General features: G+C 37.9%; 1 protein-coding gene across 1 annotated transcript in view; it reads right to left on the reverse strand.

Moving 5' to 3' along the window:
- The window catches only part of LOC150091790 (ribonuclease H2 subunit B), a 76,164-nt gene that overhangs the window by 10,922 nt on the left and 39,359 nt on the right, over positions 1-25,883 (reverse strand). The window contains exons 6-7 of the mRNA XM_090369726.1: positions 16,625-16,783; positions 450-531 (exon numbers count right to left, since the gene is read on the reverse strand). Coding sequence (XP_090225852.1) covers positions 450-531; positions 16,625-16,783 — 241 coding nt within the window. The remainder of the gene's footprint in view (positions 1-449; positions 532-16,624; positions 16,784-25,883) is intronic.

Here is a 25,883-nt window from a genome sequence, read left to right on the forward strand (position 1 = left end):
GCAAAAGAACAAATTCAGATAATTTAATAAGAAAAAAAAACAAAACAAAAAAAAAACATGCCTGGAATGTAATGCACTGCATACATTAACAACGTACTTAATGTATCCAGTGCATTACATTTCAGGCCTATAAACTACATGCACTACATGTTCAACTGTGAAATGGGCAAGAATGTGTATCAAAGCTGAAAGCAGACATTTTTAACTTCTGTTAAATTTCCACTATTGTAATGGAAATCAAACCTTTCCCAAGTCCAGGATAAGTAAAATCACGTATAACTATGAAGTATCATTTCTAGTTACAAAAATCTGTTTGTGGTATTTAATCTAACTTTTCCTTACACATAGCTCTGTACTGTTGAGAATAAGACTGTTTATATAATACTTTGCACTAAGAAAGACCTTAGGAATCACCCTATATATAATTAATATTGTAAGAATATACTTACGCTAATGAGCTAATCAGATCATTTGTAATATCTTCATCCACGTAATCAGATACCAAATGACACGAACAGAGCAAATATTTATCTGTAAGTTAAAAACATATTGTGACAGTATTCAGACAAAAAAAAAAAAAAAAATGGTCCTAATGTTCACTACATTGTATTAAGTAATATCAATAAAATAATAAAATTACCAGTTCCTTTTTTTTATGAATACATACAATGCCCAGTTAGAATAATTAACATATGAGGTTAGAATGACATACAATTTTTGCAACGTATTGGACGAATATGAATAAATAACTTGATATTAAATGTTACAGCATTAAGGAGATTTTAGGTTTCATAAAACACAACATGAATATTTTAATTGCAATTTTAAATATTTTCCCCAATTACTCAAATTCAAGTACAATATTTGACTAAACTGATGTGGTTCAAGTAGAAGGCAAATTGTACATGGTTTGAAATAATAGTAGGACCAGTCCAAAATATTATTGAGAATTTTCAAAATTCACATTAAAACTGGCAAATACTGATTGAGACAGCTTCTAACAAAATCAAAATGTGAAGAAAGAATGTTCACAAAATGTCTTATCAAGATCTTAACAAAAACTTTTACAACCATAAGTAGTTATACCGAAATGTGCAAAAACAAAAGTCAGAAACATGCACTCTACTTTTTTTTTTTGTACATTCTGTTATTAAATACAGCTAATATTAAATAGAATTATCAAAGGAGCTAAAAAAAGGCACTTCTTGAGATTCAAGAAGCTCGATGTTTTTTTTTTTTCAGTTGGGCTTGAAGTAAATGTTCCGTGAATCTATTTTTTCTAAAATAGTGGTGATAGGATAAGATTTCTTAAAATAGTGGTGACAGGTCTTGATAGGATTGAAGTGCAAATTCTCAAAAGAACTTTTCATTTAAGATCTGATTTGAATTTAAAATGCCTGTCTTGCTGAGAGTGCCTGGCTTAAATTGATTATTAAAAGTTCCAATCGGTTTCCTAGTGAACAAGTTCATACTGCCCTATTGCTCTCTTACCTGTGATGGCCAAAGTGTATGAATGACTGTATTAGTAAATTAATGATTTATTATACTAATAAGAATATGTCCTAAGAAAAACAGTTTGGCTTTAAAAAAGGAATGTCTACCAAGGACACTATTTATAAGGTTATTCACAGTGTTTGTTTAGGAGTTTGATGGGGGCAGTATGTTCTTGGATTATTTTTTGATTTTAAAGGAGCCTTTGACAGACTTTGGTGGGAGGGCATCCTGGCAAGGATAAGGTTAATTGGTTGTCCAGATAATTCATTCTCAGTTTTCTGGAATTATTATTTTTCTGATAGAGAAATTTCTTGTAGGACTAAATATATTGAGACAAGGAAAGGTGTACACAGAAGTTGTCCACAGGGCTCAGATAGGCCCTTTTGCTTGGAATAATGCAGTTAAATGAATTTTGAAATAAAGAAATTGAGGGGACAAAATTTATGGCTTATGCTGATGACCTTGTCATTCTGGTCTTTAGAAACTCAAGGTTAATTGAAGCTAGAGCAGTGAATTCTCTTGAAATACTCAAGGACTGGAGCAAACTGTACAAATTTCAGATCTCCTCAAAATGGTGCATATTTGCTTAAAGGACAATTAAATGTGAATATACACCCAGTTGTGAGAGCATAGGGGGGTCTCTCTTACGTATGTTAGAAGATATTTAGGGTTATAAGTCTGAATATGGCGCCTCCATAGCCAGGTGGGAAGGAATCACGCTTCTTGATTAGACCAGGTTTCGATCCCATCACCACCAAATACGGAGGATGCGGGAAGGTCAGGGAATGACCACCGCATATTCCCGGAGCAATATGGCCTTAGTTGCTAATGCTCCTAAAAACCAAATAACAAAACAAACAAACATAAGCCTGAATATACATCTGGTTGTGAAAGTATGGGGGTCTCCCTTAGGTATACCAGAACGACAAGATATTTGGAGTTGTACTTAGAGAAGCAAATTTTCTTTACAGAGAATGCAAAATTTCCAAGCTCAGAAGAGTTATTTGAGTTGACTGGGAATTTAAAAGATGCTCTTTCAATTTATTGTATGACTGTTTATTTATCCCCATAGTGATCTATGTTTCTGGAGCTTGGGTACATAGAATTTCAAATTCAGTTATTCAAAAATATTTGTTGCAAACAGTTATTCGCTCTTCTGAGTACAACTTGTGCTTGTTGCTCAGTTTCTAATGAAGCTTTGCAGATGATGGCAGGGAGACTCCCTGTTTAACTGCTGATTCTACTTTCAGGCATGCTGTATTTAGTTAAGAATAATATTAATGTTACAATTTTGGGTAAAACATCATGCCTTGATGCTAATAGATTGTATTCTAGAACTTAAAAGTTGATATATATAATTTGTGGCAATAGACTAGATGGAATAACAGCCAGAAAGGAAAACAAACTTTTGTGTTTTTTCCAAGAGTAAATATTATAGATGTGAAAAGAAAACCCTGGCTTCAATTTGGATTGAATGCTATATTCCTCATCACTGGACATGAGCTTGCTCAAAGATTATGTCAGCTAGTTTTGTCCTTAAGTGACCCATGTACTTGTGATGAAGTTGAGAATTCTGTTTATATCACGTTCGAATGCAACAATTATTTGACTTGAGATCTAATTTAAAAATTTCAATTGGAGTATTAAATCAGGATAGTTTGTGGATCCTGTTTACTGATAGAAGACTATTTTAAGAACAGCTAGACAATAGAGGTATGCCTCCCAGTGGGTGGGATGGTAATCCAACTCACTTGGATGGATGAGGACTTCATTTATCACATGTCACATTTCCTTTAGTTGGGGTCAACTGGCACTTGTCCTCTATTTGACCAGATGTTAGTTTGAGTTAATTATATTTTATTTTAATTACTTATTTTAGTTCTATAACTTCTCCTGTTGCCTAATAAAATTTATGAAATATCCACAGATGGACTTGGGTCTAGGTAGTAGTTAATAAACTGGTACTTTAAATGGACTGGAATGCTACCTCCTTGATCCAATAAAAATAAAAGATGAGTCGGGAACCAAAGTGCTCCTAGTGCAGAACAAAAATTGTCAACAGCTATGGCATCACATGGGGGATTTTAACTTCCCAGATATTGACTGGAACTTGTGGATTGGTCACTCGCACAATAGTAAGACTTTTGTGGATTTATTGGATGACTGTTTTCTGCAGCAGCATGTTTGAGAGGGTAATATTCTTGATCTGGTATCAGCAGTGATCATTAGTGTATTAAGAATTTGCACAGTAATCAGAAGGGTGGCAGTAATCAGAGTGTACTGATGTGGGATTTACTTAAAGATATAATTACCATCAGGTGTAAAGGAAAGGGTTTTTGCTTCCGTAAAGGTGACTACAGTGATCTTAGACAGTTTTTAAATTCTGTACAGTGGGAACAACTGATAATGTTACCAACAGCAAATTCTAAGTGGGAAGCATTCAAGGAATTAATCGTGAAAGCTACTAAAAGTTTCATACATATTAAGAAATATTGTTCAAGGTTTAGGCCTAAATGGTTGTCAAATGAACTAATGAGACTCGTGGCAGAGAAGAAAAATGCATGGGATGCATATAAATTATCAGACGACACAGACACCTATGGCAGATATAAGCTAGTCTGTAATCAAGTCACAAAGGAGGTTAGGCAGGCGAAGGCAGATTACAAGAAATGTTTGGCAAAGGATGCTAAGAAAAACAGCAAGGGTTTCTTTACTTATATAAACTCTAAAAGGAACGGGATGAATGTGATTGGTCCACTTGATATGGATGGTTCAACTGTTGATGATCCTGCTCAGATAGCAAACAAACTGAATGAGTATTTTGCATTTACATTCACACATGACGAGTTATTAAGGTTTGAAAATGCCAGAAGGTTATTAAATTGTAGCAGGGTACTTAATGATTTTGTAATAACTGAGAGTAAAGTGGAGGAGAAATTGTTGAAGTTAAACATAAGAAAAGCATCTAGGGTGGATGGGATCTATCCAGTTATATTAAAGGAGGTGGCAAAGGAAGTAAGCAAACCCTTAGCTATAATTATGAGTCTCCTTGGACAGAGGGGAGGTCCCTACGGACTGGAGATATGCAAATGTATCCCCAATTCACAAAGGGGGATCAAAGGGTGACACGAGTAATTACAGACCAGTTAGTTTAACTTTTGTTCCGGGTAAAATAATGGAGTCACTGATTAAAGATGCATTGCAGGTTCATCTAGACAAGGCTGCAGCAATAATTCAGACACAGCATGGGTTTGTTAAGGGAAAGTCTTGTCTGACAAATCTGATTGGATATTATGATGTGGTTACAAAGGAACTGGATGCAAAAAATAATTTTGATATCATATATTTGGATTTCAGGAAAGCTTTTGACACTTTTGTACATGGAAGACTACTGTACAAATTGGAGAAGAATGGTATTAAGGGTAATTTGCTACAATGGATAAAAGGATGGTTGAGTGGGAGAAGACAGAGGGTGGTAATCAGTGGGTGTTGCTCTTCGTGGACTAATGTTATTAGTGAAGTCCCACAGGGTTCGGTGTTGGGTCCACTGTTGTATTGTATGAAGGTATATGAGGGCACGGCCTCCGTAGCCAAGTAGGCAGGAGCGGGAGTGCAGCTGCACACGCTCTTTGAGTAGACCGGGGTTCAAGCCCCTGACTGCTGAATACGGTCGATCTGCCTTCCCGCACTGGACCAGCGTGGTAGATTATGTTCCATTTCCCTCAACATGAATTGTTGAGGAGGCTTCCATCCTGCAGTGGGTTGATAATGGCTGCACTTTACTTTTTTTTACTTTATATGAGGGTGTATGAAGGTATATCAGGCTAAGTGTCGAAGTTTGCAGATGATACAAAGGTTGGCAGGGTTGTTAATGACAGTAATGGCAGTGTACTACTGCAACAGGATCTAGAAAATTTGGGCAGAGGGACTGAGACGTGGAAACTGAAGTTTAACATTGACAAATGCAAAGTACTGCATATGAGTAGCAATAACCGAAGTAACTGGGGTAGAAGTAACCCCAGAGAAAAGTACCAACTGTGTGGTACTACACTTAAGGTGGTAGAATATGAAAAAGACCTGGGAGTAATTGTGCAGTCAGATATGAAGTTTTGTCAATGATATACAGGAATTTTGCTTGCAGGGAAAAGGAGGTGATTGTCCCTCTGTGTAAGGCAATGGTCAGGCCGTACCTTGAGTACTGCGTACAGGTCTGGAGGCCTCATTTTAGGAAGGATGTAGATTTGCCTGAGCATGCACAGAGAAGGACAACAAGATTCGTGAGGGGAATGAAAGGATCCTCTTATGAAGAGAGGCTTAAGTTCTGCAAATTGCAGTGGTTGGAGACTAGGCACCTGCGAGGTGATCTGATTGAGGTGTATAAGGCCTTGAATGGGTTGAGCACACTGAATTCTGATGGGATTCTTCCACTCGTTCAGATTACGAACCTAAGGGGGAATAAATTCAAATTGAGGAAAGACAGATGTAGAATAGACGTGCAGAAATTTGCCTTTAGCCAGCAGGTGGTGTTAATTGCTGGAACAAACTTCCATCTGTCACTGTGGAAGTTGATAGGTTAAATAAATTTAAGGAGGAACTGGACAAACATTTAGAGGGAATTGTTGTGAAAGTTTTTTTTTTTTTTTATTTCATTATTATTTTTTTGGCTGATGCTGCATAAGCTCATACACTTGCTCTCTTGCATCACATGCCACTACTACATAGAAATTACTTTATCCCCAGCCTCACAAAAAGAGAACTTAGAACAATATCAGCACGTGCAAACCTCTAAAAATGCAACTTAACACACGTGAATGTTTTATGGTGAGATCCCTGGTGTGTTGGCAGCTTACAGACTACTGTGGGATGAGGATGACAGGCATGACATAACAAAAGCTGATTCACAAAGTTAATAATAATAAAGTGTATTATCTTTGTTTCACAAAAAAAAAAAAAAAAAAAAAAAAGTATCTTTTGCTTTCAGTGGTGAAAGCAAGTGATAAATACAAACATATTTTTTCCTATAGCTAATGTGGACAGTTTATACACATTTGCTAGTCCTTGAGGTTGTCACAGACATTCTCTCAGATATGCCAGACAAGCTGTTCTTGCTACCTGGGAGTCTGAAACGCTGATGGAACTGATATTCGGGTGACACTTAAGTCAAGTGGACCCAATTTCGGCGAAGTCCGGACGGTCTATGACAGCCATATCCTCTGCTTGCACCTTCACGATGGTGGGACTGTTAGTAATCCTGGGTATAACCTCCACGCACAAGTACATGGTGGGTGACCACCCAGGTGTGAACCAACGTAAGCAGGGGTCGAGGTGTGACGCCCACACCACATGGAGGAACGCCGCCCCTCTATGTTACTAGGCAGTACTAGGTGGTAGATGACTCTCATCAACCGGTGAAATACCACCACTTTGCTTATTGGAGGCTTGAAGTGGTGGAACCCATGTTTAGTCTCTAGAGCTAAGTTCCAGCCAACCCTTCCCTATCTCTTCCGTCATGCAGTATGATTGATGATTTTTGAGGTTATGATGACTGTCGTGGCGAGATCCAATATTCCTTACATTTCGAGGGTACAGCTCTAAAACGGCGTTCGCAAGCCGGCCGCTAGATAGTACACCGGACCAAACCTATTGGTAACTCTCTAGGAGGCTTCCGGATCAGCTAGTGTATAATCTTGCTACCTCTACTCTGCCAGATAGTGACTGAAGGGAGTCCGAGTAGTGTGTATGCGGGGAGCATTATCGAGGCCACGTTATGTCAAGGATCTGGGTATATTCTTACCACATGTACGCCATATCTAAAAATTTCATTACTTCATACAGCATGTCCCACCCACTTTTTCTTACTATTGAATACACCATGAATTGTCAAAATAATAGAGCAAGCTTATCTGCGAAAAGATCTAAACCTCCCAAGGATTTCCTAATTCATTTCACAAATATACGTGGTCTTAATTCCAATCTCAACGATGTCCATTTCCACTTGCAGTCTTCCAAACCCCATGTACTTTTTCTGACTGAATCTCAGTTATCAGTTGATTCAACTACTTCTCATCTCAGATGTCCAAATTATTTGCTGTATGATTCCTTTCGCCTCAAAGGTGGTACTTGTGCATATGTCCGTTCTGATATTCCCTGTTAGAGACTTGGCACTTTGGAATCTCCTCTCTTTGATCTTCTCTGGCTTAAAATCTCTCTACCTCATTGTGTCAAATTCATCTGTTGTCTCTACCGTTCTCCCAACTCCACTAATCACTTGGAGCTCTTTGACTTCCTCTCTTTGCAACTTGACTTTCTCCAGTCTAACTTTCCTAACAGTGAGGTAATTTTCCTTGGTGATTTTAACGTTCACAACTCCAGCTGGCTTCCATTTTCTAGTCACACCGACCCAGCAGGTCGAGATGCTGAGGCTTTTGCAATTACTAATGACCTAGCACAGATTGTTCATTTACCTACAAGAATACCGGACAATCCTAATCATACAGCCAATACCCTTGATCTTTTTCTCACAAACAACCCTTCTAAGTACAAGGTCGAAGTGAGAGGTCCTTTAGGCACTTCAGATCACAACTTGGTGATTGTCTCTTCTCCAATGGAACCTTTATCTCATGGCTATTCCCAACCTCGTATTGTTTGGCATTACAAGAATGCAAAATGGGATGACCTGCGAAACTTCTTTTCTTCTTTTCCTTGGTCTGATTACTGTTTCAAAACTTCTGATGTCAACGTTTGCTCAGATCGTGTCAGTGAAATTATTCTTGCAGGAATGGAATCCTCTATCCCACACTCCACTTTAAAATCTCGTCCTTTATCTAAACCTTGGTTTTCCAATAAATGTGCTAAGGCTGTCCAAGAGAAGAATGTTGCATATCGTAATTGGCTTGTTTCTAATTCTTCAGTTTCATTTTCTGCCTACACCAAAGCTCGCAACAATTGTAAAGCAGTTATTAATCAGTCCAAACTAGAGTTTGAACAGGCTAAGAGTAGAAAACTTGCTTCTTGCCCTAATGGTAGCCGAGCATTCTGGTCTCTTGCCAAAGCTATTGGCCGCAACTTTTGCCCATCTCTGCTCCCACCTCTGTCCAAACCAGATGGTTCTGTTGTCACTTCAGCCAAGGATAAAGCTGACCTGCTAGCATCCCATTTTTCTTCCAGCTCATGTATTAATGATCTTGGTAAAACACCTCCCACCATTCCCAACACACTCCATTCAATGCCTCCTGTGGTCTTCCGTCAAAAGGATATCAGAAGGATTTTGATGAATCTTGATGCTAAGAAAGCTCCAGGTCCTGATGGTATTTCTCCACTTGTTCTCAAAACTTGTGCTCCTGAACTTACTCCTATTCTTTGCTGCCTTTTTTCACTTTCTTATTCCAAAGGTGTTTTTCCTTCTGCTTGGAAATTTGCTCATATCCAGCCAGTTCCTAAAAAGGGTGACAATGTTGTTGTTGTGATTGGGTTTAAAGACACAAGGGCAACTGAGGCCAAATTGTGTCTATTCATCGTTTAATTGCATGACCCTATCTTTATGATTGTTAAATTATATACTTTTGTATAGGCCAATACATTTTAAGTATATTAAAAGTTCTTCAATATTTGCATTGTTTCCTAGAATATGGGATAAATCAGGTGATACATTAAGCCTGGAAACTGATTGAAACGTGTTTGACCGGATGGTTGAATGCAAGGGACAATCAAGCAGAAAATGGCGGACCGTAAGCCGACTGTTACAGGATGAACACTGAGGTGGGATTTCTCCCAGTAGCAAGTATAGATGGGTATGATGCGTATGTCCAATTCTTAGCCTTGCCAACACCACTTCCTCACGTCTGTTTGGTCTGAAGCAGGAGAGCCACAGCTTTGGTTCTTGTTTTATTTGGTAAAGTTTGCTGTTAGTATTCCTTTTCCATATCTGTGACCAGTTGTTGTAACATGCTTTATGAATAACAGGTTTAAAATCAGTGTATGGAACCTGAGGATGTTGTGAGAGAGTGGGTTGAGGATGTTTAGCGGCAAAGTCTGCACTTTCATTTCCCGGAATGCCAGAATGGCCAGGGATCCAGCAAAATGTGATTGACTGATTGGACACACTACAGGAAAATAGTTGGGAATGAATTTCTTTCAATGTAGGATGAGGAGAGGAGAAATTCTTCCTTATGGCATTGATAGCACTGAGGGAATCCGTGTAGATTATTGCGGGTGAGATGCAAAGTTCAATAATCTTACTAAGTGCTAACTTGATGGCATAAAGTTCAGTAGTGAAGACACTGCATGATAAAGGTAGTGTGGCTGAAATTGTACATGTAGGAAAAACAGCTGCAGCACCTACCTTACTATCAGTTTTCGACCCATCGGTATATATTTTACATGCATCGGAGTTATGGGTAGCATGGGCTGAGTGCAACTGTCTCATGTTTTTGGGAGGTATGACATTCTTCCCCCACTGGAGAAAATATGTATCATGTGAGGCACAAACATACGTCCAGGGTGGAACAGGTGCAGTTGTGTTCTGAAAAATATCAGCTAAATCAATATTCCAACTGTGAATAAGATCTCTGATCCTGAGTGAAGCAGGACGATTTTCATGTGGTTTATTCTCATAAAAAGAATCCCACCGAGTGTGATAAAGATACTCCCAACTGGGGTGCGATGGAAGACTCTGGATCTTAGAAGCATAGAAAAGCAATAATGTTTTCCTACGAAGATGTAATGGCGGCTCGTGGGCTTCAACATAAAGACTTTGCATAGGAGAAGTCCTGAATGCGCCCAGAGCACTGTGCTGGATGACATTTAGCCGATCTAATGTGCTTTTCCTAGCTGAGTCATATACGGGAGAACCATAATCTAAGCGTGAACGGATCAGAGATTTGTAGAGGTGAAGTAAGGAGTACCGATCAGCTCCCCATGACATGGATGAGACTGATCGAAGCATGTTTAACTGTTTTAGACAAGTAGTTCGTAGATATGTGATATGTGCTTGGAAGTTAAGCTTACTATCTAATATCAGACCGAGAAATCTGATGCTGTTTACAACTGGTATTGGACAATTGTTTAGCCGTAATTCAGGATGGTGGTGGACAGCACGTTTCTTACAAAAGTGAGTGGTGGTAGACTTTTGTTCAGCTAGTCGATATCCGTTGCGTGACATCCAGGATTCAATTCTGTTAATGGCAAGTTGGAGTTGACGCTCAATGGTGTTCATGCTTTGAGATTGGCAGGAGATTGCTAGGTCATCCGCATACATATAAGCCTCCACAGTTTTGGGGATGTCTTTAGTTATGCTGTTGACTCGAATTGCAAATAATGTTGCGCTGAGTATAGATCCCTGTGGTACTCCTTCTTCCTGAATATGGGGTGTAGACAGTACGTTCTGATAACGGACCTGAAAAGAGCGGTGGCGCAGGAAATTCTGAATTATCTGAGGGAGATGACCCCTTAGTCCTAGGTGATAAAGGTCCATAATAATACCATGTCGCCAGGTAGTATCAAATGCCTTTTCAATATCTAAATTGACCATGACTAGATGTTGCTTCATGACAAAGGCATTCCGAATATTCGATTCAGCTTTGATAAGTACATCAAGAGTGGATCTGTTCTTACGAAAGCCGCTCTGATGATCTGTTAAAAGGTTCTCTGCTTCTAAGATCCAGGTAAGCCTCGTATGTATCATTCTCTCAAAAATTTTCCCCATGCAGCTTGTGAGAGATATTGGCCTATAATTGTTAACCAAAGAAGGGTCTTTGCCTGGTTTTGGTATGGCAAGTATGTGAGAGTGACGCCACGAAAGTGGGTAATCATTTTCTGAGAAGATTCGATTATAGAAGATCAATAGGGTACGTAAGTCCTCTTCAAGTAAATGTTTTAGCATGATGTAATGTACGTCGTCTGGGCCGACAGCACTATTTGAAGATTTATTTAAGGATTCTTTGAGTTCTGTTATATTAAATGGTTGATTGTATGGAAGTGAGAGCCGTGTGGAAAAGTTAATTTTGCGGCGTTCTGCATCTGCCTTGATGCGCTGAAAGGAGATGGAGTAGGAAGCAGAAGCAGATATTGAAGAAAATGATTCTGCTAGCGCATTGGCGATTTCCTTAGGTGCCGAGAGATCTTTTCCATTCCAACAGAGTATTGGAGAGGGTGGTCGAGTGAATTTTCCATTTAGCGCTTTAATTCTTCTCCAAATGAATCGTGGGTCAGTGTCTTTGGTGATAGTTGAGGCAAATGAGATCCAGGAGTCACGCTTGGCTTTTCTCCTAATCTGCCTTGCTTTGGCTTTAAGTCTTTTGTATTCTATCAGATTACTGGTTGTAGGAAACTTACGGAATTTGTTCCAAGCACGGTTTTTCTCACGCTTGGCATTAGAACAATCTGTGTTCCACCAGTTGTTATGGTGGGAGCACTTGTGGGGTCGTGACTTCGGAATTGAATTTTTTGCTGCATTTAGTATCTGATTGGTAATGTAGTTAGTTACGTCTTCAATTGGATGTTGCTGAACATAACTCCTGTCTAACTGGACCTGGGTACAGTAGCTCTCCCAGTTTGCCTTCTTGAACTTCCAGGTGGATCGGTGTTCTAGATTTGCAGTTACTCGTGTTTGTAATGAGCAAAGGATTGGGAAGTGATCACTGTTTAGAGGATAGTTTAGCACTGACCATGTCATACTTGGGAAAATTGCTGGTGAGCAGATTGACAAGTCTATTGCAGAAGTAGATCCTGTAGATAGGTGAATATAAGTGGGAGATCCAGAATTTAGTATAGTTAGGTTGTTATTATTCATGAATGTTTCTATTAATTTGCCTCTTGTGTCAATCGCAGGCGACCCCCATAATGGATGGTGGCCATTGAAATCACCAAAAAGGCAGATTGGAGATGGTAGTTGCATAACCAAATTATCAAGTTCTGTATTTGACAATGGGTGAGAAGGGGATATATATATAGAAGTTAGGGTAATTGATATACCGATTGAAATACGTGCTGCCACAGCTTCTAGACTAGTTTGTAATTGAATTTGCCTGGACGGTATGTTTGATTTTATAAGCACAGCTACTCCTCCGCGAGCAGGAGACTCCGAAATCTTGTCTTTTCTATATATTGTATAGTTTGTAAATTTTGGTGAAGCTTGTGATGATAAGAAAGTTTCTTGTAGACATACTCCTATCGGATTATATTTAATCAGTAAATCTTTTATGTCGTCAGAATTGCTTCTTAGTCCTCTGCAGTTCCACTGTATGATATTAGACATTATTTGATTTTAGTTGTGCTCGATTGGTCTGACTGTTTTTTAGAAGTGGAGCATTTCGGTCTGTCTTGTTTTATTTTATCTTTTTTCGGAAAATAGGGGCGTACTGAATCCATGGTGTCATTTGCATGGAGTTCCAAAATGGGTTCCCCATTATCTAAACGCTCATCTACTTCCATACTGTTGGTAGGAGTTTCCATTTGTTTTGAACCTGTGTCAGATTTCCTTTGCTCTGTGTCATATGGGACCGATGGAGTATCACTAGGGATACTGATTGGGGTATTTGTAGCTTCGCTAGTTTTATTTTGAGGATTTTCTTTTTTCGAATTTGAAAGGGTAGATTTAAGCCAATTAGCCATTGAGGTATTAGGCGGGATTGATACATCTGTTTGTGCTCCAGTAGATACATAGTTTCTAGTGCGAACAGCGTAGGATCGACTGCTAGGCATGTTCAACATTACTTGCCTACGTGCTTCAGGAAACGTAACTTTATTTTCTACTTTATATTTTTGAATTTTTTTCCCTGTAATCCATAATTCGCAAGATTTGGAAAAGGCAGGGTGACTTCCCTTGCAGTTTGGACACGCAGGGGTTGCCACTGAGCAATCAGCTTGAGTATGGTCTTTAGATCCGCATATGGGACAGATGGAGTCACCTCTACATGCCTGCTGTGAATGACCATATTTCTGGCATTTGAAGCAACGAACGGGATTCGGAATATATGGTCTAATACGGCAATTCAAATAGCCAGCTTTGATTGAGGATGGTAAGTCTGGAGTACTGAATGTTAAAATGATGGTTCTAGTTGGAGTTAGATTCCCATCTTTTTTAGTCATGATTCTTTTTACACTTGTTACCTTTTGACTACTAAGTTCTTGGAGTAGTTCTTCTTCGGAGACTGAAGTTAGGTCCCACTCACTGATCACACCTCTTGATGAATTTAAGGTTCTGTGGGGAGTAACGGATACTGTTAGCCCCCCAAAAGACGTTGTATTTAACAGCCGCTCAGAATGTTTTGAGGTGGCTGTTTCGATCAGGAGGTCTCCGGATTGTAGTCGCTTCACCATTTTTGGTGACCCTGCAATAGACTCTAAACACTTCTGTATCAAGAATGGTGATAACTTGCCTACAGGTTGGGCAGATAACGAATGTACCACCAAGAAATTCGGTATCTCATTTGGACATTTTGCTTCTGTTCGAAGCCTTTTTGGGTGAACAGAGTCATGGTCAATATCGGGAGTCTCTTGTCTTGAGCTCAATGGCTCTAAAGGGGGATAATTATTTTTATCCATGTTAGCTCCTTTTGGCCCTGGGGGTTTACCTTTACCACCCAGGTTACCGGCCCCGCCACGGGGAGGCAGGAGCAGTGCCGCTTGTGGCCAAGCGTATAGGTTAATATAGTTAGTAGGAGTACTAAATTAAAGAAAAAGGTTCTTTCCTTCTTCTGGGCTCACCTCTTAGTACTTTTAAGAAAATGAAGCTACTTAACGAAAAGGTTTAATAAGTAAGGGAGAAAGCAAAATAGAACCTAGTCGCTTACCAAAAAACGCTCTTTAAACGCACGAGAATCGCTTGGCCACGGAAACGCTTGGCACCCGGGGCCAAAGGGTGACAAATCCCTCCCATCCAATTATCGTCCCATTGCAATTACTTCTACTCTTTCTAAAGTAATGGAGAAATCAATTAACCGCCAACTCTTAAACTACCTAGAAACCTTCCGTCTGATCAACGATCGCCAGTATGGATTCCGTCAGTGTCGATCCACTGGTGATATTCTGGCTTATGTTACCCATTTATGGACTAATTCAATGGAAAGGTTCGGTGAAACACAAGTAGTTGCTCTTGACATCTCAAAGGCTTTCGATCGTGTTTGGCATAAAGGTCTTCTAAACAAGCTTCCATCTTATGGTTTGCCAACTGTTTTTAGTAATTGGTTATCCAGTTTTCTCTCTGATCGCTCACAGAGAGTGATGGTAGATGGCTCTGTCTTCTAACTTCTCCACTAATGCTGGTGTCCCCCCAAGGTTCAGTTCTTTTGCCCACTCTTTTCCTCTTGTATATTAATGACCTTCTTCCATTGACTTGAAATCCTATCCATAGTTTTGCCGAGCACATTGCATTCCACTTTCCATTTTGAGAAACCTTGCCCTACTCAATCAGCTTCAACTTCTCAAAAATCTGCTACCAATTCCTTAAATGCCAATCTTCAGGCAATTTTCCAGTGGGGCAAAGACAACTTATTTGATTTCAACCCTTCTAAAACTCAGTCTTGTCTTATATCTCGCAAAAAGGATTCTTCTGCTCCTATGCTTATCATTTTGCTTAGAAATCGGTGACACTCCGATTTCTAGGCAAAATGATATATCTCTTTTGGGGATTACCCTGACTTCTAATCTCTCATGGCACAAGCACATTACAAATATTGCTTCCTCTGCATCTAAAAAACTTGGTTTTCTCTTTCGCTCTCGGCGTTACTTTTCTTCCAAACAGCTGCTCACTCTGTATAAATCGCAAATCCGCCCTGCCTTGGAATATTGTTCCCACATCTGGGGTGGTGCCCCCAAAACCTCTCTCAGGCTTCTTGATTCCATTCAGAAGAGGGCAGTTAGGTTAATTAATGATTCATCTCTAACAGAGTCTCTCCACTCACTTTCTCATAGACGTACTGTTTCTGCTGCATGCCTCTTCTACAGATACTTCCATGGGCACTGTTCTTCTGAATTGGCTTCTATAATTCCCGCTCTCTCTTTCAAAACAGTCCGAACACGTGCCGCCACCAGCCAACATCCATTTACTGTCCAACTTCAAACCCACAGAACCAACTTTTCATCTTCCTCATTTATTCATTCAACTGCCGTTTTCTGGAACAACCTTCCTTCATACGTATTTCCTGAAAATTACAATCTACAGAAGTTCAAGTCCAATGTCAACGAATATCTTCTTTCGTCTTCTAAACCTCCAACCCAAGCACGGTACTAAGTACTATAGGTTCTAATACCTCTCGTGTTTGGGGTTCTCATAAAAAAAAAAAATAAATAAATAAAATTACATGCACTTAGCAATCCTACGAAGTCAGTGGAAAGAGAGAGAAATAGCATCTTGAGATATGAAAATTAACCTACACAGACATGTCGAAATGAAATTGCGTATACAATAAAAATACTTGTTTAGGTCATTGCATATCCAAATTAAAAATAAGAAAAACTAGTTTAATTAATTCGGGCTATAATATGGGTGTTGAAAGATATCACTGACACCTACATTATATCGAGGTTGCACTGCATGTATTAATATATATTGAAATATCCAATGTTTGTTATACAAAAGTACTGATGCAGTACTTTTGTATAACAAACATTGATGAGATGGCAAAATTTTACCCCCCCCCTTCCATATTGAGATTTTAATATCTTTTATTATATATTTGTAACACTTCCTTGCACTTAATTTTTAGGATTTTATATATATTGTTTTTTTTTTTTTTTTTTTTTCTTGTAAATAAACAATTTTTCTGCTGTTTAGTTGGTTTGATTTTAGTGGTATCAAAATTTATATTTACTAACACTTTTTAGGTTATGTAAATCTTAATATAAGATTTTTAATTATTTATTTTGCATGTGTGGCAGTTTCTTGTACCAAGGATACAAAATTCAGACAGCCTCTGGTCCCAAGCATTCTGGATAATGGGTCGAGTACTGTACTATATTGAAAAACTGACCATCTGATACTTTTAAATGACAGGATAACTAACAAAGCTTCATATTTTAAAGACCAGCATCAGAACTAGTACATACACAACATATATGGTACACGCTTTAAGTTCATAATCTTTGTGAAAATTTCTACAACTGCATAGGCTTACTTTTCTTTAAAAGGTACCTGTATTTTTCTCACTGTCTTCTTCTTGATGTGCAACTGGACGGCCACCAACACTGATATTTTTTTTCTGAAGCACATCAGCCACTTTCTGCACCTTTTCATGCAACCAAGCTATGGTTTTTTCTTTGTTATATTTATAGACATTACTTTTTCTTCTACCTGAAAAGTGAGATCAGAAAGAAATGACAGTCAATAAAAATATATCTTCATACTACCATTTTAATGCTTACTTTAAATTTATGAAAATCAGGGTTTGAGAGGAAAAAAATTATCCAATTTCACTTCTCTTTTTATACTGAATAACCTTCCTTTGACTTACCAGAACTAAGATTTATATCACAATGCAAATGATACTAGTACCAAGTTGTCATTCCTTCTTGCATATACACACAGAATAACAACTTTATTAAAAAAAAAAACAAGCAAATTAAAGTTTTACCAAATTCTATCAACTCTTATATGGAACATCTCCTAGATTATAGACACTTTTCAGCTGACAAAATTAGTGCACACTGATGACTTCCTACTTATAACTTTCATCATCACACTGTTTTGAAATATAGATACGGATGTATGTAAACTCCTGGAAACAGCCAGAGTTCTACAATCTGTTGGTCCCCTCTAATAATTTGACCAATCCTTCTTTACTTAAATTTATTCAATCTATCCACTTCAACAGCAACATACGGTTAGGTGGTTATGTGTGTTAAGAAGCAAACCAACTAAGGCTATGAAGCACCAATATATTGTGTAGTAATTGCATGTGTTCTTCAGTTTGACTGAGCTGTTCTTCAGACATAAAATTTCTGATAAAACACTGACAGGATTTGAACCCTGGCTTTATTACCTAGTGTTGGAAGATGCAACAGATGGAAGTTTGTTCCTAAAATCAAATACACCCTGACTGAAACTGAATTTTCCCAAATCTATACTGCACCCAGCCCTTTTCAATTTATGTCCTCTTACATAAACTGAATTGAAACCTCATCAGAGCAAGGCAAGGATGGCACAGCATTTAGTTTAGTCTATCTATTGACTTAAACACTTCAATCAGGTTTCTTCAGAGGTGCCAAGTTTCCAGATGTGGCAATTTGCAGACATGAAGTCTTTCTTGGTCCTTCTCTTCCCTTCTCTGTCTCCTGATTAACTAATCTTGTGCTCTTTTCTGCATCCATTCCAATGGATTTACATCTTTCCTAAAATAATGTTTCCAAACCTATATACACTCTCACAGTACTCAAGATGAAACCTAAACACTGCCTTCTATATAACAGGTTAATCACCTCCTGCTCCCTACCAGCAAAATTCCTTTGTCATCATTACCAGACCCCACCTCATTATCTGTCCTAGCAGCCCATCTGCACTACTCAGAAAACTTCACATGGGACTGTAAACTTATCGTTAGGTCTTTTTCACTATCCATTACCGTAAGTATAGTAGTACCAAAATGTCTGGGATTACTATTACCCAAATGCAGTACAGTGCATTTATCAACATTTATAAAATGTTAAACATACCTTCATCAATATCACATTAATGTTTTCAATCTAAATAAAATATGAAAACAGTTTAGGATCAGCACTAAATCCTTAGGGACTCTTTCTTGGACTCCTAACCTTAGTTCATGAAGAGCATTAGTCATTAATAACTACTTTCTGTCTACTGCAACACAACCATCTCTTTATCTGTAGCAATAACTTGCCCATAATGCCACAATTTTAACAACAGCCATTCGTGTGGACCAAATGCTTTAAGTATATGATATCAAAATCATTCCTCCATTCAAAGTAATTCTTTAACCACTAACTCCATTATTTTTCCTGGCACAGAAGTCAAGTGTGCAGGTCTGTAATTACCTACCTAGCACATTGATCCCCCCCCCCCTTTGTGAACAGGAGAGAGATTTTCATTTCTCCAGTCTGTAGGGACCTTACTTAAATCCAAAGATGCTCTCATAATCATGCTTAAAGGTTTACTTAACTCTTTTTCTGTTTATTTTAATATAACTGCATAGATTCTATCAGCCAAAGGTGCCTAATTTACTTTTAGGTTTAACCATTTCTCTTCCCGTTAGAATTAGTTATACCTCTGGTACCTCCATCCCTAAAACCTCATGTGGAATGTAGACGCAAAATATTTATCCAGTTCATTAGTAACCTCCACAGGATTGCGAATAGGTATGCCAGTCATATCCAATGGACCAAAGGAGTTCATTCCTTCCATTTACTGTTAAGATAAAAAAATAATAATTCCTTGCTACTTTTCTTCACATTCTTAGCCAAAGCCAGCTTATTTTGCAGTTTCTTCTGCTTCTTCTGATTACTTATGCATTTAGGTCTAAACCTTGAACAACATCTCTTAGTTGGCATAAAAAACTTAGTATCGTCTATGATGACTTCCCCGAACACTTAGTATTTGTATTTGTTAACATCAGTTGGTCCCACTGAAAAGAATTTAAAAATTATCTACGACTTGCAGTCCCTTTGCCAAAGCAAAATCCCTTCCCTTTACATAGTTATATTTTTAAATAAATCCCATATCAATATACTATAATCAATGCCACCCAGTGGGTCCCTCAGCTGAAAATCAGATCAAGAGTATTGCTTTCTCTTGTTGCCTCTCTAACATGCACATACAGAAAACATTCATCCAGTAAATCCAAAAATGTTTTGCTTTTGAGTGAGTGAGTAACCATAACCAATAAGTTCCAGCCAATGTCTGGAAAGTCAAAATCCCCCATTATAAGTCATTGTACTTTTCTAGCTCATTCCATTTGCCTGTATAGCTGTTCATTGTACTCATCCAGTCACTGGCTTATACTCACACTAATTTTTGCCTTTCCCAGTGTTCGTGTTCACACCTTGATTGATTCAATATTACACTGGCAATCCATGTCAAATTGGTTTATTGCCCTAAGAATCTATGTGCTTCTTAATTGAGAGCATAATTTCCCTCCACTCTTGTTCAGTATGTCCTTTTCATACAAATTACACTCAAAATATTCAAATTCTACAACATTAATATCAGAGTGGTACCATGTTTCTGATATACCTATAATGACCACATTTAATTACTTAACCAATACTTCAAATTCAACCAATTTATTTACTTGCTTACACACTAATCCTAGAAGGATTAGTGTATAAGGAAGCATATGTGTGCCTGTTTTTTCTCTTAGTAATAGTATCACAGTCCCCTGAATAGAACCTTCCATTCCCATTTTAGTAACTACAATGTAATACTCTACACCTTGGTTTCCAAGACGTGGAATTACATTGGGTCTCCACATCTTGGGTGCTTGTGCATTTCCCAATAAAAGCACTGCTTTTATTGGGAAATGCAATTTTTAAGCTTAAAAACTGTGCCATAAATGCAGTATTTAAATTTTTCTTTAGCCCCAAATATCAGTTTAACCAGCTTCCAGCACCCTGTTTGACTTATTTTTATTATTATTATTATTACAATTTTTTAAATGGTAACCCACCATTTAGAAAATAATAATAAAATACAAAAGGTAACAGAATCTATAATATGTTACTAACATGTATGGATTGAAGATTGAGAAGACAAAAGATACTTGTCAACATTAATTGAAATCCTTGAGATCGTAATATTCAGGAAATAGATGTGAAGGAAGGTTGTTTTCAAAGAACAGAAATAGAAGGATATATAAAGAAAGGAAAGTTATATTCTGTAAGTTTACAATTGAATAGTAAATGCATGCTTAGTAGTTGGAACCATTTTTTTTTTTTTTTTGTACTGGTATAGAAGGAAGAGGTGGAATTACAATTGCCAATGAAGAAGACAAATACTCATGGAAATATCTGTAGAAAAAGCATGCTGTAGAAACTGAACATGGCCTGAACATAGCCTAATATATTAATAACAATTTTTTAAACAGAATGATATATATACTTAACATATGCAGTATTTGCACTAAGTAAAGGTCACTGTTGAAAAAAAGCCATGAATTAGGGTTGAATTTGAAAGTGTCTGCAATTCTGCCCAGACATGATAGGAGGGAGTATATGATGAGAACCTTGTCAATCAATTTGGCCCTGGAAAGATTTTTTTTTTTTTTTTTTTTGATTTGGTAGTTGTTGGCGCATCGGCTTCTGTGGCCATATTGCACCTCCCAGGGTTTTTGCAGTACTTTGATCCAAGCCCGAGGCGTCCCTGGAAAGATTGTGCAAGGCTCAAGGGGTAGAATTTTTTTCAGCCTAGTCTGTACTTGTTAACAGGAGAGACTGCTTCTACAGGGATGGGATACACTTAAATAGAATGAGTGCAAGAATATTTGCTGATGCCATCAAGGCAGTGTTAGGTGGGTTGGAAAACTGCTAGTTTGGGGGGATACAAGGACTAAAAGATTAACAGTAGCCACTGGCAGAGGTGAAAGTGATTCTTGCACTGCTTCAATTGGAATGAGCAGAAGCCTGGAAAACAAGATGCAGGATATTTCAGAGACTGCTGGGAGTCATTGTGGTGCAAGTAAACACATGGGTTGTGTTAGGATAGCTAAGAATAGAAACAGGTGCATGTATACTTGCGTGTACAGCAGTGCTAGGAGTTTGGTAAATAAATTTGATGAATTTGAGGTATTGCTCAAAGCATCAAAGGCGGATATTGTTGGGATATCAAAAACGTGGTGTCACACAGATATAAGAAATGCAGAACTGGAATTTGGGGAGTACAAAGTGTGTAGAAAAGATAGACAGGGAGGAGGGGTTATGCTATTAGTTAAGAAACACATAAAATCCAAGGAAGTGAAGCCAGTCGACATCCTGGACAGTGCAGTGTCGAGTCAGTTTGGTGTGACATGAGCATTGGGAGATCAAAATTGAGAGTAGGAATGTGTTATAGGCCTAATGACTCTGATGAGTATAATAAGGAACTGTACAGGGAAATAGAGCGGGCCAGTAAATCAGAGTATTATAATGGGGGATTTTAATTTCCCAGATATTGACTGGAATTTGTGGGTTGGTCACTCACACACTAGCAAGGTTTTGTGGATTTATTGGACGATTGTTTTCTACATCAGCATGTTCGGGAGGCAACTACAGGGAGTAATACACCTAATTCTGTTTTTGCACGAACTTTTTTTACACGAATTTGATTTAACACGAATTCAAAATAAATATTTCATTCTCTTTTTACGCGAGTCATTTTGATTTAACACGATTTCTATGAATTTTTTTTGCCTAAATTCTAAGAATTTTTTTTTTTATTTGTGGCATATTAGTATCATTTCTATATTACACACACCAATAGATTAGTGTGATTATCAGCTATTTATTAGTGTGATAGATTAGCTAGTGTGTGCGTTTTGAAATGGGGGCTTTTGTTTACCAATGTGTACGTCTAGGTATCTATGAATCATCAACGTTTTTATTGAATTTTGGTGCACATCTACGGTATTCGTGCATTGTATCTTCGAAAGACATTTAGTAGTAAGTTCTATTTCAAAGTGAAAGAATCTTTAGTGAAATTTGTGCACATATAAATTTATTAATTTTGCCGATAGTCAATAAATTGTAACTTTACAAATTTTTCATACTTTTTTTATTAATTATAACTGAGATATTTTTCGGTAGCCCTTATATAATGTCGAATAATTCGCCTATTACCAAAATGAAAAGGAAAGCGATTTCTTTGGAACTTAAAATTCAAATTTTAGATCGTCTTGCAACTGGACATGGCCTACGTCTGTAAGAAAGCATTTTGGTGTACATGAAGCTACCGTAAGAACTATTAAGAAAAATGAAGCTGCAATTAGGAAGTCGGTATGTTCTGGAACAAAAGTAAGTGTTAATTCATCATCATATACAAGAGATATTGTCAAGGAAAAAATGGAAAAGGCTCTGGTAATATGGATAGAAGATCAGTCAGAAAAAAGAGTACCAGTAGATGGAAATGCCATCAAGCAAACAACACTAAGAATTTACAGACAGATTAAAGAAAAGGAGCCAAGCACTTCATCTCAGTTAAACAGAAAGTATGAATTTTCTGCGAGTACAGGTCGGATGATAGGGTTTCTTAAAAGGAATGCTCTTCCTAATATAAAAATTAAAGGTGAAACTGCATCTGCAGATGAATCAGCCACTAAAGTATTCCCTCAGGAACTTGCAAAAATTATTGAAGATGGAGGATACACTCCTGACCAAGTGTGGAATGCAGATGAAACTGGTTTCTTCTGGAAACGAATGCCGAACAGAACGTATGTAGCCAAATCGCAGAAAACTGCTGGTGGTTTTAAGGTAGCTAAGGATCGTGTGACCTTGTTATTTTCCTCCAACGCTTCAGGAGATCGTATGTTGAAACCACTGCTGGTAAATCGAGCCCTAAACCCACGTTCAATGAAAGGTGTAGATATCAATAAACTGCCTGTTCACTGGATGTCAAACAAGAAAGCCTGGGTGACCACTGCTCTCTTTACAGAATGGTTCAACAAATGTTTCGCCCCAGAAGTCAGATGTTATATGAATTTAAAAGGTCTCGAATTTAAAGTTCTTCTGATTTCTTGACAATGCACCCGGCCATCCTGTCTTGGAACACCCAAACGTACAAATTTTATTTCTGCCACCTAATACTACATCTTTGATACAACCGCTAGACCAAGGTATAATTGCGACAATTAAAACATACTACGTAAAACAAACATTGCAACACGTTTTGGACAAACTGAATGATGAAACACTAACAGTCATTAATGTGTGGAAGAAATTCTCAATTATGGATTGTATCAATCAAGTTGGATTAGCGTTAACTGAATTAAAACCAGCAACTTTAAATGCGTGTTGGAAAGCAGTTTGGCCACAATGTGTAAAAAGCAAAGATCCCATCATCCCTAATACGACCGAATTTCCCAACATCATTACAATGGCACACAAAATTGGTGGAGAAGGATTCGATGATCTATCGTTTGAAGATATTGATGAATTGTTAGCCGACAAAGCCCTAAGCGAAGATGAAATATTAGAGGTTGTCCTTGGGACCCCTTATCCCACAGAACGTAGTGATAATGAAGAAAATGATCCTGTTCTAAATGCAGATTTAATAAAAGAAGGTCTGGAACTGGCCAGAAAATTAGGTAATCATTTTGTCAAACATGACCCTAATGAAGAACGCGCTGGGAAGTTTCAACGTGAACTGAAGTTGTTGACAGCCTCTTACAGAGAATTATATAACGGCCTAACCAAAACACGAACACAACGATTAATAACTGAATTCGTTCGTAAAAACCGGTGAAACATCAGCACCAGAGGAGAGTCGTGCTGATTTTGCTCAAGAGATCACAGAAAGAATTTCATAATAGAGGAAGAAGACCATGTCCACAACATTTCTAGTGATATTCCAGTCGTACGCAAATGTATGCGCCGTTTATTATCAGAAAGTGAAAATAAATTAAATCTTGTTATGTGTAAAACAGATTTTTTTTGTTCATGAAGAATTTTTTTCATTTAATATGCATACAAATTTACTTTAATATATTTTCATTACATATTATTACATGTGTATTTTGTTGAAATAAAATAATAAGCTTAAAACGAATATTTTTATGTGTTTTTTTTTAAATTATTTTTACTGATTTTTTAGATCCGGAACCAATCGTCTTTCCTTCCATAAATACAATGTCTTTTTTTACACGATTTTTTTTTACACGTATTTTTCAGGAACGTATCTATCGTGTAAAAACAGAATTAGGTGTATTCTTGATTTGATTATCAGTAGTGATTCTTCATGCATTAAGAATCTGCAGATAAAGGAACCACTAGGTGGAAGTGATCACAGTGTACTGAAGTGGGATTTACTCAAAGAGGTAACACTACCATCAAGGGGTAAAGGGAAGGATTATTGCTTTCGTAAAGGTGACTACGATGGACTGAGACAGTATTTAAATTCTGTACGGTGGGACCAACTGATGATGTTACCAACAGCAAATTGAAAATAGGAGCATTCAAAGAATTTACCTTGGAAGCTACTAGGCTCAAGATACCAACTAAGAAATATTGTTCAAAGTTTAGGCCTAAATGGATGTCAGATGAACTAATGAGACATGTGGCAGAGAAGAAAAATGAATGGGATACATATAAATTAATGGGTGACATGGAAGCCTATGACAGATATAAGCTGGTCTGTCAGCAAGTCACAAAGGAGGTTAGGCAGCCAAAGGCAGATTATGAGAAATCTTTGGCAAAGGATGCAAAGAAAAACAGCAAAGAGTTCTTTACTTATGTAAACTCTAGAAGGAAGGGGATGAATCAGATTGGTCCACTTGATATCGATGGTTCAACTGTTAATGATCCTGCTCATGTAGCTAACAAACTATATGAATATTTTGCATCGACATTCACACATGAGGAGTTATTCAGCGAGGGGAATGCCAGAGGTGTATTCAACTCTGGCAGTAAGCTAGATAATCTTGTAATAACTGAGAGTAAAGTGGAGGAGAAATTGTTGAAAAATAAACATAAAAAAGGCACCCGGGGTGGATGGGATCTATCCAGTTATATTAAAGGAGGCAGCAAAGGAAGTAAGCAAACCCTTAGCCATAATTATGAGAGCTTCTTTGGACTCAGGGAAGGTACCCATGGACTGGAGATGTACAAATGTGACCCCAATTCACAAAGGAGGATCAAAGGGCAACACAACTAATTATAGATCTGTTAGTTTAACTTCTGTTCCAGGAAAATTAATGGAGGCACTTGTTAAAGAAGCACTGCAGGATCATCTAGACAAGACTTCAGTTATAGCTCGGGCACAGCATGGTTTTGTTAAGAGAAAGTCTCGCCTGATCAATTTGATTGGGTACTTGATGTGGTCACAAAGGAACTGGATGCAGGGAATAACTTTAATATCATATATTTGGATCTTAGAAAGGCTTTTGATACTGTTGCATATGGAAGACTGCTACACAAATTGGAGCAGTGTGGCATTGGAGGCAAATTGCTGCTATGGATAAAGGGATGGTTGAGTGGGAGAAGACAGAGAGTGGTAATCAATGGACACTGCTCATCATAGACTAATGTTATTAGTGGAGTCCCTCAGGGTTCGGTATTGGGTCCATTGTTGTTGTCTGTATTTATAAATGATATTGATGATGGTATATGAAGCTTAATGTTCAAGTCTGCAGACGATACGAAGGTTGGTAGGGTTGTTAAGGACACTAATGACAGTATGCTGCTGCAACAAGATCTAGAAAAGTTGAGCAGATGGGCTGAGAGGTGGCAAATGAAGTTTAACATTGACAAATGTAAAG

This window comes from Mastigoproctus giganteus, chromosome 1 (assembly GCF_048544385.1).
Source record: "Mastigoproctus giganteus isolate SK-2022 chromosome 1, ASM4854438v1, whole genome shotgun sequence".
NCBI classification, from domain to species: domain Eukaryota; kingdom Metazoa; phylum Arthropoda; class Arachnida; order Uropygi; family Thelyphonidae; genus Mastigoproctus; species Mastigoproctus giganteus.